At 47.3% G+C, this 15,149-nt stretch overlaps 1 protein-coding gene across 2 annotated transcripts in view; it reads right to left on the reverse strand.

Moving 5' to 3' along the window:
- Window positions 1–3,141: 3,141 nt before the first annotated feature.
- The window catches only part of Nid1 (nidogen 1), a 76,771-nt gene continuing 64,763 nt past the window's right edge, over window positions 3,142–15,149 (reverse strand). For both annotated transcript variants that reach the window (XM_050142339.1, XM_050142338.1), the window contains 5 exons: window positions 11,156–11,327; window positions 9,523–9,680; window positions 8,482–8,605; window positions 7,717–7,829; window positions 3,142–5,374 (listed from right to left, as the gene is read on the reverse strand). In XM_050142339.1, coding sequence (XP_049998296.1) covers window positions 5,253–5,374; window positions 7,717–7,829; window positions 8,482–8,605; window positions 9,523–9,680; window positions 11,156–11,327 — 689 coding nt within the window. In that variant the 3' untranslated portion in view covers window positions 3,142–5,252. The remainder of the gene's footprint in view (window positions 5,375–7,716; window positions 7,830–8,481; window positions 8,606–9,522; window positions 9,681–11,155; window positions 11,328–15,149) is intronic.

The raw sequence follows: 15,149 nt of genomic DNA on the forward strand, positions 1-15,149 counted from the left end.
GAGTCTTTTTTTTTTTTTAAGAATTGTTTTTATTGAGCTATATATTTTCTCTGCTCCCCTCCCTTTCTATCCTCTTCCATGGTCTCCCTATTTACTCAGGAGATCTTGTCTTTTTCTACTTCCCATGTACATTAGATCCATTTATGTCTCTCTTAGGGTCCTCTTTGTTGTTTAGGTTCTCTGGGATTGTGAATTGTAGGCTGGTTTTTATTTGCTTTATGTCTAAAAGCCACTTATGAGTGAGTACATATTATATTTGTCTCTCTGGGTATGGGTTACCTCACTCAATATGATGTTTTCTAGATCCATCCATCTGCCTGCAAATTTCAAGATATCAATATTTTTTTTTTTCTGCTGAGAACACAAGATTCTTATAGATTTGTGAAGACAAACCACAAGGTGCTCCAGCAACCTGTGTCTTTGGGTGGGCGCAAACATCCCTCCCCCTCAGTGTTCTCATCTTTCCTTCCTACAGTGCCTGACCCAGACAGCATTCTCCTAAGGAAATATGGACTGTCCTACAGCTGGGGGATATTATCATATTGATCACAAAGGAGAAACAGGCTGGGGAAAGGGACCAGGTGGTCCCAACAAAGCTTCTTCACTCTGTTAAGTCAAAGCAACCAGAAGGAGAAGGTTTCTAAGAGCTGAACAATCTTTATAAAACCCCTCCCCAGCCCCTCGCCATCAAATGATGGTCCTATCTGATACTAAGAACATCAAGGATCTGAGCCAGAAATGCAGCTCAGGGGTAGAGCGTTGTCTAGCATGCACGAGGCCTCAGCTTCATGGTTTAGTCCCACTAAAAAAATAAATGACACCCGACTGCACTCTCAAGTAACGCTTGAGACCTATAACCTGCTCTTCTGACTGTTGGTCCAGATGCTCTACTTTGAAAAGTAGGTAGTATTTATAAGATAATGTGGGTATCTAGTGCCAGGCCCCCAAGGTTCCTGCGCTCACACAAGCCAAGCCATTTTATCTCTAGAAAACTCCGTTCAAATTTCTGTTAAAGGTGATTTCCCACGGGGGCGGGAGGGGCACTTTGGGAAACCCCAGATCCACATGTACCTGTTGTGGTGTGAATGTAGTTTGTCCCTCTTAAACTCGTCCCGGAGTTTAAGCCCTACTGTGAGGCGTGGAGCAGCTTCAAAACAACTCCACCTTGATTGTTTACAGGTTGGGCCTTTGGCGAGTTGATTAACACAAGTTAGGGTCCTCAGGTGATGCCTCACTCATTCAGCGGCGTTGGCCGCCCTCTTGTGGTCTTATTTGGAACTGCCTTGGCAAACCAGCTAGAACCAATGTTTTCCAACCTTCCAGTTCCTCGGGCTGTGATGACACCCCAACCCTAAAATTATTTCGTTGCTACATTATAGCTGTAATTTTGCTACTGCTATAAATAACGTAAATATCTGATATGAGACCCCCAAGGGGTCACTGCCCATAGATTGATTACCACTGAGCGAGATTTAAACTGAGCAGCTAGGCTGAAGGCAGGCTGGGTGGCCCTGTAAGCTCAGCCGTGCTGATAGGAGAGCCAAGCAACCAGGAAGCCATTCTCAAGAGTACTCGAGCTTTCTGGCCCTTCCATGGCTTGATTTCGGTGCCATCTTAACAATGACCGCACGGACCACTTGCAGGAATCTGCTCTCTTGCTAGGGCCTCTAAGGTTTTGGCTGTAGCCTTTAGGATCCACATCCTGATGAAAGAGAAAATGGACAGAGGTACTTTGGTGGCTTAAGGATCCTAACCTCCTTTTCAGAGCTGTGCTCTTCAGATGGATTTGTTCAAGTAGCCCTTAAAAGAATGGTTGCAGGGCCAAGGGTGTCCCTCGGTTGGTAGAGTGTCTGGTGACCTAGCATCTGCAAAACTATAGGGTGGACCGCCAGCACCATTGTCTCACACTGCCCAGGCTGACCTTGAACTCTGTGTAGGCAAGGATGGTCCTGAGCTTCTGCCTCTACCTCCTGAGCTAAAGATCAAACCCTGGGCTTCACACATGATAGTGAGCCTACATCCCCCAACACGGAACAAAGCAAAGAGGACCAGAGTTCGATCCCCAGAATTCATGTAAAAAAGCTTGACTCAGTTGCACGTGTTTGTAATCTTAGTGCCCGGTCGATCCTTGAGGTTCGCTGGCCAGCCAGCCTAGCTCATTTAATGAGTTCCTGCCTCAAAACAAACAAATAAGAAAAAAAAAAAAAAAACCTGGGGAAAAAAAAAAGATTAAAACCCAAGGAAAAAGCCCCTCCCCTCGAGGTACCTGCGGCCAGGCTCTGCCCCCCAGCACCAGACCACTCTAAATCTAAAGGCTGTAATGGCCATTCCCAGCCCTTCCAGACACCGGCATTCAAGCTCCTAGCCCAATCTTCTTTGATTCTTTTGTCTTCCAAGTCTACTGCTCACGGATAAATCCTTAACTCTAGCTGGGTGGTGTTGGTAGTGGTGCTCTTTAATCCCACCACTTGGGAGGCAGAGGCTGGTGGATCTCTGTGAATTCAAGGCCAGCCTGGTTTACATAGAGGTAGTTCCAGGACAGCCTCCGAAGCTACAGAGAAACCCTGTCTCGAAAAAGAAAAAAAAAAAAATCCTTAACTCTAGCCCACTTTTAAGTTTATCTGATTAGCAATCTTTTTGCTGTTGCAATGTTTTGAGATAGGGCCTTGTTATGTAACACAGGCTAGCCTCATGCTTGTGTTCACAACACTCAGGAGACAGATGCAGAAAGATCAGAAGTTCAAAGTCGTTCTTAGATACACTGGGAATTAGAGGCTAGTTTGGTATGAGTTCTTATAAAAAAGGCGTTAGGGGCAGGTAGGAGATAAACACACAAAAAGAAACAAAGAGAAAAACAATGTCCGTAAGGGTAATTTAGGGTCTGTGATATAGTTAATTCTAAAGCCATTCATAAGCCTCTGACTTCTGTGAACTACGTGGCTAATCAACAGGTCATTAGGTAACAGTCTTGGGTCCCCTAGGTTCTGGTTTCCCATCATGAACTGGCTGCAGCATCACACTGTGGTAGCACATTCCTCTGATCCCAGGTCTCAAGATCTGAGGCAGGAGGACCATGAGCCTAAGGTCAAGTCGAGGCTTCAACATAGCAAACACCCAGTCACCATGGAACAAAACAACAAAAACAAGACAAAATAAGAGTTTATTTTTAATAGTTTTTTTTTTTAATTTTCTGCACTAATGTTTGTACAGCTGTAAACTCAAGGAATCATCCAATACTTGCATACATCTGGAGAACCATTAATAAGCACCTTCGTGGTTTCCACAGTTTAAGAATTGAGCGTGTAACATTTTAGAAGGGATCTAGTAAAATGGATAAAAGTTCTAAAAGATGGATATGAGGAACATGAGAGAGAGGGCTTCATACAAATGACTGGAAAAACAACCGAGGCTACTTCATGAGGCCACGCGAAAGATTCACACGCTCCCTAAATCTTGTCATATAAACTCCAATTGTTGAAGTAAAGACTCCCTCCCAGTTCAGGTTGCCAGTCCAATGGAAGCAGGTGGAGACGGAGGTAGGAGGAGATGGGACTGGGGGCTGAGCGTGATGAAGCCAGAAGAAAAGGAGGTAGGGGCTCTATCCCCAGGAAAAGTACCAGACAGGTTCTTCTATGTCTTCAGGGATAAGCATTCTTTTGCAAAATGTGCCGTTTTTCTCTGAAATTACTTAACCGTTTTAGTTTTAGCTGCCTTTGAACCCCTCCCCCACCGTTTCCTCTTGGGTTTTTCCATTCCTGTTCTCCACCCATATTCCCACTGAGTCTTGTCCTTCCCTACACTGTGCTGAATTGAACGTCTGATGCTTGGCTTTCAATCCAAAATTTCTATTCCTTTAAGTGTCTTGGAAGAAGTTAAAAAGAGAGATAGATAGATAGATAGATAGATAGATAGATAGATAGATAGACAGACAGACAGAATGGTGGTTATGCATATGGTCAGGGGATATTTTCTAAACTAATAACTGACAGAAACACAGAGGCAGCAACTTGAACCACACCAATGAGCAATTAAAGGTCTGAACAACTAATAGAAATATCCCAATTAGATCTTTACAGACTGGGTCTTCAGATGAAGATCTAGCCAGCAAAAGCCATAGAGAGGGGGAGAAACAAAGGCACAATTCTAAAATTAGAGGACTATGATGGGCCACTACTTTGTTCAAGCCCTACCCCAGCCTGGGCCCCGGATGACTGTCCATGAGAATACTTGGAAACCGGTTCCAGGAGTGGGGCTGAAGATTCACGTGTGTCACAGACCAGATGCTAATACAGGTACTTCGACAAAGAGGAAGAATTTGCTACAATTCAAGACACATCAAAGTCCCCTGTCCTCAAACATCTTGACTCTACATCTTGAAATCCCTCTCACAGGACATTTCTTTGACTTACCCACTAGCTCATCAGCGACCATTGCTGAAATACCAGGATTTTTTAAATCTGGGAGGGGCTGCTTCTTGCCATTCATCAAATACCATGAGTTTCTAGGCTTTGATCACACGGCAAACCCTGCTAACTGAAGTCAGTCTTAGATGGGGAAGGTGGTTCAGAGCGGGAGTAGTTAGACAGGAGCATGGAGACAGAGATTGGAGTACCAAGAGAAAAAGGATGCCTCATAACCTTGCCTAAGCTGGACCTGGCTGGATGTGGTGTTGAGAAACTGACAAGCTCTCAGGCACCCCAGAGAGTAACGGCTGAGCTTGTAATGCCACAGACAAGGACTAGGTGTCGGGGCTCTGTTTACTGTGGAGGACCCTAAGACTAGGAAAAGCTCCTAGCACTCTAGAATGGACACATAACTTTCATACTGAAAAAAAAAAATTTTTGAAAAAGGGTATCAAGTCATCCATACTGCCTTTGAACCCTGCTACACAGACAAGATTGGTCTTGAACTCCTGATCTTCCTGCCTCTGCCTCTCAAGTGCCAGGGTTACAAGCACGCACCACTATGTTGGCTTTTTATCCAGAACTCTATAATCTTGTCTGAAGACTGGGATCCGGGAATGTGGGGGGCCCTGCCCTCATTTGGGGTAGAGACTTTCCCATTACTGACTCGGGGTGACTGTTTTAGGGGAGGGTGAGGGGAAGTTGTGAGGGCTCGGGGTAGGCTAGACCTGGGCCCAGTGGTCAGTCCACTGCAGGACAGTTTTCAGTCCGTTCTTTTGTTCTGGTCAAGTCATTTCAAGTAGCGTGTTACTGTGAAATACTTGGAGAGGGAGCAAGGCGTTCTTGTCATCACTTCCGTTCAACGCAGTCAACTCCCAGGGTGTTGTCAGGACATCGGCAGGTTCTGCTCCCTGGGGTGGGCAGGCAGAGGTGGGTACAGCCACCATTATTCACTGAGCAGTAGTTGTGGCCTGGAAAAGATGGAAATCCGCATCAGAGTCTCCTCTCTGACCGACCTGACATCTACGGCAGCCTCCCTGTTCACCTCCTTGTAGGTTCAAGGGCCCAAGATAAGCTACTTGCATTCCTGATTTGGAAGTGTGGTTAATGTGGATTGTCAGCCTGGTGGAATTTAGAAACAACAAAGCCACACCTCTGGGTATGTCTGCCAGGAGTTTCTTATTGTCTTTTTTGGGGGATGGGGGTTCAAGACAGGGTTTCTCTAGCTTTCGAGTCTGTCCTGGAACTAGCTTTGTAGACCAGGCTGGCCTCGGACTCACAGAGATCCGCCTGCCTCTGCCTCCCCAGTGCTGGGATTATAGGTGTGCCCCACCGCCTGGCCTGCTAGGAGTTTCTACGTGAAGTTAATTGAGACAGGAAAATCCACCCTACACCATCCCATGGACTGGTTCCTGGAATGAATAAAAAATGAGAAGGCAAGTTGAGCACCAGCAGCACTCGTCTCTCTTTGCGTCCTTACTCCGGGTACAGTGTGACCAGCTGCCTCACACTCCCGCCACCTTGTTGACGCTACCCTTAAACCGTGAGCCACAGAAAATCCTCCCCGCTTAAGTTGCTTTTCAGGCATTTTGCCACAGCAATGAGAAAAGGAACCAGCGCAGAGTTTATTCCACAGATCACGGGGAGGGGAGGGCTCTCCAACCCTGTGGTGGAATGTTTAACTACGTAAAGATGTGTACATTTATTGGTGGCTGGGGATATTACTGTAACTGTGTGAAGGCATGTTACACGTGTTTCTGCTGCCTTGGCTAACAATGTAAGGATGTGTCACGACTGTTTTTGCTGCATTTGTTTAATTATAAAAAGATGTGTTGCATCTGTTTCCGCTTGCCTGCCTGAGGCACCCGACTGGTCTAATAATGAGCTGAATGGCCAATAGGTAGGCAGAGAAAGGACAGGTGAGGTTGGCAGGCAGAGAGAATAAATAGGAGGAGAAATCTAGGCTTGAGAGAAGAAGAGAGGGAAAAGAAAGAGGGGGACACACCCAGGGCAAGAAGCCAGGCAGCTGCCCACCGGCCAGACACAAGGAGCAGCGAGAGTAAGATACACAGAGGGAAGAAAAAAGGTAAAAAGCCCCAAGCCAAAAGGTAGATAAAGAGAAACAAATTAAGTTAAGAGCGAGCCAGAAATGAGCCCAAGCTAGGCCAAGCACTCCTAACTAATAAAATGTCAGAGAGAAGGCCTGGCACACCACTCCAACATGGAGCTGAAACAAATGCAGTTATTTCCCTTCCAACACGCCCATGGCCTCCCACTGACTGGCAGCAGGCAAGAAAGAACGTCTTCTTTCTTAGGAAAGAAGCCTTTGAGGAGGCACGGCTCAACACAGACTCTGGATCCAGGCCGCCGGGACCCCCCTGCAGCTCTGCTGCTGCTGCAGCTGCAGGATTCTGAGCTCGCTGCTTGCATTTCCTCATGCATGATATGGGAATAAGAGCATCAACCACACAAGGCAACTTAAATGAACTAATGAACAAAAGGAACCCAGAACCGTGAGAGGAAACGTATAAGATACCCAAGCCACACAACTTGTGTGTGTGTGTACACATGCATGCATACCCATGCATATGTAGGTGCTTGTATGTGTGCATGCATGCGGAGATTAGAGAACAACCTCAGTTGGCTCTGTCTCTCTTTTGAGACGGAACCCTCTCATTGACCTGGAATTTTCCAGTAGGCTAGGCTGGTGAGCTAGTAAGCCCTAACCCCCACCCCCTCGTCTTTGCCTTCCCATTATTGTAATAACATCACCAAGCCCAGCTTGTTATGTGGGTTCTGGGGATTGAACTCCGGTCCTGATGCCTGCAAGGCATGCACTTTAGATGCTAAGCCATCTTTCCTGCCCTACCATTTTTCTTATAAGTCATTTTTATTTTTATTAGGCCAAATGGGAGAATGTTTAAAAATATCCGTGATTCAACAGTGAGTTCCTTTGTGGCCCCTGGTGACTGTACACTTCAAGACTCAGCCCGAGACTCAAGGTGTTTCCTGACCACATCTATGCCATAACTTCATGCTTCTCATCTATGCCTCTGGCTCCCCATTCACTAATGAAGACTCTTGGTGGAAGTGACCGCATCTCATCCACTATGGCTACAAGCAGCAATACGCAGGCTTGGCGCCTCAGGACACCCCCCAGATCCCAGAGAAAGCAACGATGGACTGAAGGATCCTTCAGGACAGATATTCAGGATGCTCAAGTTGGGCTTTCTACAAGAAGGAGCTCTGGGGTATACTGAGTCACCATGATACTTATGTGTTGACCTCACATTCAGCAGCAAGGATGAGTTACCTTGGGGGCACTGGGACGGGGCAATGGTGATGCCGTAGAGCCGGGTCTGCTTGTGCGGGTGGAAGGTATCCATCTCTTTGGATACAGCAAGGTCCATGGCAATCACTGAATTCCTGCAAAGCACCAAGGCACAGCGATCATGCATCTGACGGCTTGAACTCTTCTCAAGGGGTTACTCATCCTCTTCTGTGGCTTGGAAGAGAAAAGATGTGGTGTCTTGCTCTCTGTGTAATCCTTCCTCCCCCTTGGCCGGGTAAAGCCTGCAGTTCATAGTTTTGTTTTTGTTCTTTTTTTATATATAAATAAAGGCCAAAATAATCTAGCTCTCCCCTCTACTCTAAATTCTAGTTGACATATAGGCTCTTCGGGCCAACCGCCTCCTTGGTGTGACCCTCCCTTTGAAGGAAGGTTTGGCCCAGAAGCAGCTGGGGCAATAGTGCAGTTTTAAAACTACTTAGATGTAGATGTATGATATAATCATAGAGCCCACCAGCCATGTGACCCCAGGCGGCTCCCGGGGAAAGAGCAGCCATGCTCAGGAAGTCCCAGGTTCAGGGATTATCAACAACACCTCTGCTTCTCTCTGAGATTTGCAAGCCCTCTTCCTCTACCTTCTTCCATGTCTCCTGACAGCCAGGAAGAGGGAAGAAATGGGCTTCGCTGGAGGTCAAAGGTTAGCACAAGAGGCCCGGGGCAAAGGCCTTTACAGCCTCCACAGACAAAGGGAAGGACACAGTTCTGCCCACATGACAGCAGCCTACTTACGTCTTCCAGTCCGTGTAGTACAAATTCTTCCCATAGCTCGTCACCGCGAAAGGATACTGGAGCCCTTCGAGAACCCTGCGTCTGCCAGGCTGAGCTGGGTTCAGGCATTCTGCTCTATGGGTGCCTGTGTGCAGCAAACACAAGTTGGTCATTGTTCATGCAAGAAATGGGCCCTTTGTGTCAGAAAGTAAGAGTCTGAAAGACAAAGGCGGTGGAGCCCAGTGTTGCCAAGGCCTGTCCTGAGCAACACAGAGGGCGGCTCTTCAGCGCTGACAGCCCATTTCTGCCTCCTATCTTTTCCCTTTCATCAACCTACACCCACCTGAGTTCCGGCACCCACACCTGGCCCCACTGAGGAGCTGCGAGCCAGGGCAGAGAAGTCACAGCCTGTTCTGGCCTTGCCAGCCCTTTGTCTCAGGAGGAACCCCACTATCTTCTGGCTTTTGCTCAAGCTCCTCCCATCTAAGCCTCTCCGGACCCTTTCTTCCCAGAGAGGGGGCACTGAAGAACTGCAACAGATCAGCAGTTAGGGACTGGCTGCCACTAGTGTCCGCAGGATGGATATGCTTGTACAAGTGTGAAAATGTTCACACCCGCTCTCTGTCCTAACTAGCTGTGGGACAGACTTTCATGGGGAAATGAAGGATGAGCGCCTGCATGAGCATCGTTTCCACATCTCATCTCAAGCCCGAGGGACACCCTGCACAGCTGAGGCAGGAGCACATTGGGGACTCTATGCAGGATGCTCTATTAGCTCTGCAGACATAGCATGCAGTCCTCAGGAACCTCCCACCAGAATAGGGGTCGGTCATTTTGCTATATTCAGCCATATAGCAATGACTTCAGGTTCTGCAGGTCAAAAGACAAAACCAACGATAATACCGGGTATTTATAACACTTGGAATGGTAACATTTAACAATATAAAAGTCATTCCAAGCTTGTTCGCTGTACAGAAACAGGCAGTGGATGGGATTTGCCAACTCTAGAGCAAGGGGAGTAAGAGAGAAAGTACAAGCACACGGCCTCAAGCTTCCTGTTACCTGCATCCACCCAGCAGAGCTGAGACGAGAACGGATCAAAGGTGAGGCCATTGGGCAGGCCCAGGTTGTCCTGTGCTAGAATCCTCCGGTTGGTGCCATCCATGTAAGAAGTCTCAATTTTGGGGCTTTCTCTGTTCCAATCTGTCCAATAAAGGTTCCTGAAGCGGTAACAGGGGAGAAAGAGGAAGCAAGATCCTGAAAACACTTAAGCTAAGAGGGATTCTAGGCTTACCTTGACTCTTTGCTCAAATTGGGTTATCTGTTACTAACAAATTCTATTTCCTTTATAGTATCTTGGAAAAGCTAGTAAGCAAATGTGGAGGTCTGGGACGGGGGCAGTTCAGTGGGTAAAGAAAGTCAGGACCTGTGTTCAATCCCCAGCACCATGGAGGAAAAAAAAGTCGAGCATGGTGACTGAGGCTTGCGATCTCAGTGCTGGGGAGGAGGCAGACGGGTCACTGTGTCTCTCTGGCTAGCAGCCGGCCCTGCTTGGGAAGGGACAGGCCAGTGAGAAACCCTGCTCAAGGGTGCAAAAGGTGGGCACCGCTTGAAGGATGGTACCCAAGGTTTGTCACCAAACACACAAGCACACATAAACTTTGGACCTGACATACGCAAACAGTAATGCCTTGAGTAATAAACCTGTGCAGGAGGCCACAGTGGAGCAAAATGGTTTGACTAAAGCGAGATGTAGACAGCAGCAAGGTGGTGATGGAGATGCCTGCCGTACGAGAGGTAGCTGAGCGGCCACAGCACAAGGGATGTTGTCTCTAAGGGAAGGCATCAAAATGTCTAGGAGCGGGGTCCTGGGGTACAAGATTGAGAACTTGTCAAAATGAAAAGAGAGGAAGCTGCAATGGGCTGAAGAGGCCCTCGGGAAGGGGACCCCAGGACACTCAAGCGCCATCTGCTCCAACAAGGAGTGACGGGGACGTGGTTAGGCCAGCCCAACACTCTCATAGCATTCACGCAATTTGAGTGTTAGTTTACTGTAGTGGCGTTTCATTTGCATTTTAATAAATAAAGCTTGCCTGAAGATCACAGAGTAAAACAGCCCCACTGATCAGCCTTACAGACCAGGCAGTGTGACACACACCTTTAATTCCAGCAGCCACACTAGTTTGCCATAGAAAGCAGGCAATGCATGCCTTTAATCCCAGTGGCTCTTGTCTTTAACCCCAGCCCTAGAGAGGATTATAAAAAGGGAGGAGACAGCTCTCAGTCTCAGTCTCATTCTGAGATTCCTGGAGGCAGGATCACCGTTTTGGACTGAGGTAGAGGTAAGAGCCAGTGGCTGGGCTGTTTTACTTTTCTGGTATTTAGGCTGAACCTCAATAACTGTCTCTGGGTTTTTATTAGTTGTGCTACAGTTCACATTCACTATGCAGAAATTACTCGCTATCTGAGCTGTCACCCTACAAAGTCTCTTGACAAAAGCGTGAAACTGGAACACAGCCTGAAGTCCACATTGTGATAACTGTGCCCACATCTCATCAGCTGGTAGACTCTGTTTCCTCTTTCATGGATGAAACCTCTCAGGAGAACAGCGCTGGCATTAGAACCTCCTCTGAGTCCATGCAAAAAATCCAGAGACTAAAAAGGAGACTTGCAACGTGTGTATAAGCAGACCTACCCTCCCACGGCGTCTGTCACAATGCCTCTGGGATTCACCAAACCCGAGTCGAACAGCACTCGGCGCTGTGAGCCATCCATCTTTGCCACTTCTATCCGATCCAGCTGAGAGTCTGTCCAGAAGATGCTGCGGCCAAGATGGTCAAGGGCAATGCCTTCAGGGCTTCCAAGATCTAGAAGGAAACACTGAGTCATACCCTAGCCGACGAGTTTTCAGTTGTCTTAGGCATAGTGGTCAAACCTTGAGAGACCAAATGGGACTATGAAATTCTTACTGCTTATAAGATGAGCAATTTTCCAAGTGGCAAATTCAAAAATGCTACCCAACCATCCTCAGCCACCAGTGGGTACCACACCGGGCACCTGGAAGGTCACTGTGACAAAGATGCAGCCATGCCCATTAAGAAGCCCACAGCCAACCACCATTCAAACTGAGGCCTAGTTTCTATGGGTAGATATAGATACAGGATCAACTTAAGTTCACCAGGGAAGGGTTCTGGAGAAGTGGGCATCTGTAGAAGCTGGTTCCTGGAGGACCAATGAGAGTTTGTCGGACAAGGGTCTCGAATAAGTGTTTTCAGATCTAGAGAAGACTACAAGAGGCTTGAAGTGGGCTGCAAGTAATTTATATGGCCAGAGACTGTGAGAGTGAGGGAGTGGCCCTCAGTGAAATGAGGATGGAGGTGAGGAACTCAAGAGTGTGTCTCACAATGAACAGGAAATATGGAATCTTAAGTGAAGATGGAATGGCAAATTTTTCCTCCCTTGGTAATTCCGGGGCAGGGAGGCATTTCAGGAAGCAACATCGCCAATGACACTGTCAGTCCCTGAGCGCGAGTATAAAGAATAAAAAGGAGGTGTTGGTGATTACAAACTACACTCCCCACAGTCAGTCTCCACTGAACAAAAGCAATAGCAGTCAAGACACAGGTTGGCACCGTGAAACAAATAGTCCACGGAAGTCACTGTAAGTGGAAAATACGGAATGACATTGTAGGACTTGTGGGCATCCTTGTGATTCTTCCCTGTCCTAAGCAGCGGACGTTTAGCTCGGCTGGAGTGAGAGCAGGAAGCGAACCCACCAAGCTGCACCGCCCCAGGCATCTGGTGTTTGAGCAAATCACCCTGCACACAATCATCTATATAGAAGCAACTCAACCTTTGACCTCAGCCTTTCCTGGAATAGAGCATGGTGTGAGAACAGCACAGTTTCTGTCAGAGGCTCAGAAGGAGATAGCTCAGTCCATAGTGTTTGCTGTGCAAGCACAAAGACCTAAGCTCAATCCGTAGTACTCAAAAAATAAAATAAATTAAATTAAAAAAAAAATACCTATAATCCCAGCACTGGGCAGGCAAAAATAGTGTTTGCTGGTCTCCAGGCTAGACCAATCAATGATCTCCAGGTTCAATAAGAGACCCCATCTCAAAAAAGAAAAAAAAAAAAGTAGTGGGGGCGAGTGATTGTGGTATCACCTGATATTGGCAGGCACCCACCACCCACACGTACATACACAGCCCTCTGACGGGAGCCCAACCAGAGGACAGTGATTCAGAACCACCAACAGTTAACATATGGTTTATTACTCATACCCAAAGAAGAACTGTATAAAGTACAGTTTTTTCCCACACCATGAGAGGCCCAGGAACAATGAAACTGCCTCCCAGGGACTCTCTGTGGTTTTCAAACAAAACACACACACACACACACACACACACACACCAGCAGCCACTCAGTCTGGGGAAAACTTGGAATGAGCACATCCTGTGGGACAGCCCTGAGCAGCTCTCAAACACTGCAGGAAGAAGGGCTGCCCAGCCTGACTCAGGGCATCCAGAGGAAGCCAAGGAGGAGCGTATGTCACACCATCGTCCTCTTCTTCACAGCCCTGCTCCTGATCTCAGACCCAAGAGCCACTGAGCCATTTTTCCTTCCAAACAAGAAAATGTAGTTCTGTGAGCTACACTTTGCAGAGGAATGGGCTGGAAAAACACCCCTAACTGTGTTGAAGGAAAGGAGACAGCAAGGGGAGAGGTTTTCCCTTACTGCTGTGTGAAAAGGAAACTGAGTATGATACCAGGCAAGGAGGCCTCAGGAGAAGAACATGTCTCCAACACCTCCCCAGAACTGCGCTGGACGTCTATCTTAGTCCAAATCACTTTAGCTCTTATAGCCCACGCTGCACTTAAAGGCCCCTTGGCAGATTTCCGGTGCCAAAGGCAACAGGAAATAGCAGACAGTGACCTATTCCCCTCTTCAACTGGATTTGGAAATCAAATCAGAGATAACAGCAACAGCGTTTTCAGCAGAGAGGTAAAACGCATTTTCAAAGTTCTCTTTTGTTAAGCCAGAGAGCGAAAGCTAACCAATATCATCTAAATACCCTGTCAGCTTCCAGAAAAGGATTTGAGGGCCGTGTGCAAAGCCAGGGCTGTTTCACTTAGAGTCAGCTTGATTCCTGACATGTTATCTCTAAGGAAGGAAATAAGGAAGGGGGGAAATGGCCAATGGCCGTGGGGTGCATCAGAGGCGTGCTGAGTTACAAGTTGAAAGCTTGCGTTTGGCTCCCAAGCTAAAGGAAACGCAAGGCAAGGCTTCCATTTCAAAGCTGTCTCTTCCACCTAAATATTTTTGCAGAGGAAGTGGAGGACTTCGTACAGCTAATGGTAGCATGACAACGCCTTCCCAAAAACGATGAGTCACGACTGAAGCATCCATCTCAAGTTCCTCGACCACGTCAGTACAGGGACCTTTTACAGATCCTGGAGGTTTTGGTAAAATGACTAAACATACTCATGTGAAATAGATTTAAAAAAAAAAAATTAAACGAACAGGCTGAGGGCTGAACCAGATCCTCACACATGCAAGGCAAACGCTCTAGCACTGAGCCGTATCCCCAACTCTCTTACAGCTTTCCATTTTGAGACAGGGCCTTACAAGTTGCCTTGAATTTGTGGGTCCTTTTGCCTCTCCTGTAGCTGGGAGGACAAGCCTACAGAAGCGGGCCTTGCTACTCTTTATTGAAAGAAGGTATTAAAATGACGTCTATTTCTTTGTTCAAGCAGGCATCTCGATGAGGCTAAGTGCTGAAGTCAGGCTGTGTCAGCACAACGCGCGCCTTATCATAAGTTAATCAAAACAGAATTCTCTCTGAGAGGCAATCCCAGCTAGTTGAACTCCAGGTTGGAACTAGCGAGAAGAAAGCCGTGTTGAGTTAGGGAAGAGAATCTACCCCCATCCCAAGATGCTTTACACTGAAACGACTGCTCTTTCACTCCAACACGGCCTCGGGAATAGAGGCTACTTCCAGAGCGTGGCTGTGGTGATCACAGTTGTAACCAGTACCAGGGAGGAAGAGGCATGAGAAGCAGGACTTCCAGGCTAGCCAGGGCTACTGAACATTGGGTTAAAACAAATACACAGTAGCCAAAATAGTTCAGTTGGGAGCATGTTAAACTAAAGATGTAAATAGATAAATAAGCAAACTGAGTGGTGGTTCTAACACCTAGGAGACAGAGGCAGGAAGATCATAAGTTCAAGCTCAGCTATTAATATGTTTGAGAGTAGCCTGGATTACTGGGTTCCATGAGATCCTATCTCAAAAACCAAAGAAATAGTCTTCAGCTTCTGGGTTTTTTGATGTTCCTTCCAACCACTGCCTTGAATAAACCCTCACGGAGCATGCGGCAGAGCAGACTCTGTGAGAAGCAACTGTAGGCTCAGAAGCTACTGGACGAAGTGGAACAGTGAGTTTAGTCTCATGATCCATAATGACGGACTATGCACACTGCCAGAGAAAGGTCCAGGTTTGCTTCAGTTTTATTATCCTGAGACAAGCAGCTAACCTCAGTCAGGATGTCCTGATTTAATGACTCAGGAAACCCATGGCAAACTTCAGAGGACCCACCCCTTGCAAACCAAGCAGCTTCCTTTCCATCCTTCACCTCCTGCCCAGAGCAATGTGGGTTGCTAGAAGCAGCACCTAAAGGGACACTAT

The sequence above is a fragment of the Alexandromys fortis genome, unplaced genomic scaffold, assembly GCF_014885135.2.
Source record: "Alexandromys fortis isolate MF-2015 unplaced genomic scaffold, M_Fortis_MF-2015_v1.1 scaffold_5, whole genome shotgun sequence".
Taxonomy (NCBI): Eukaryota; Metazoa; Chordata; class Mammalia; order Rodentia; family Cricetidae; genus Alexandromys; species Alexandromys fortis.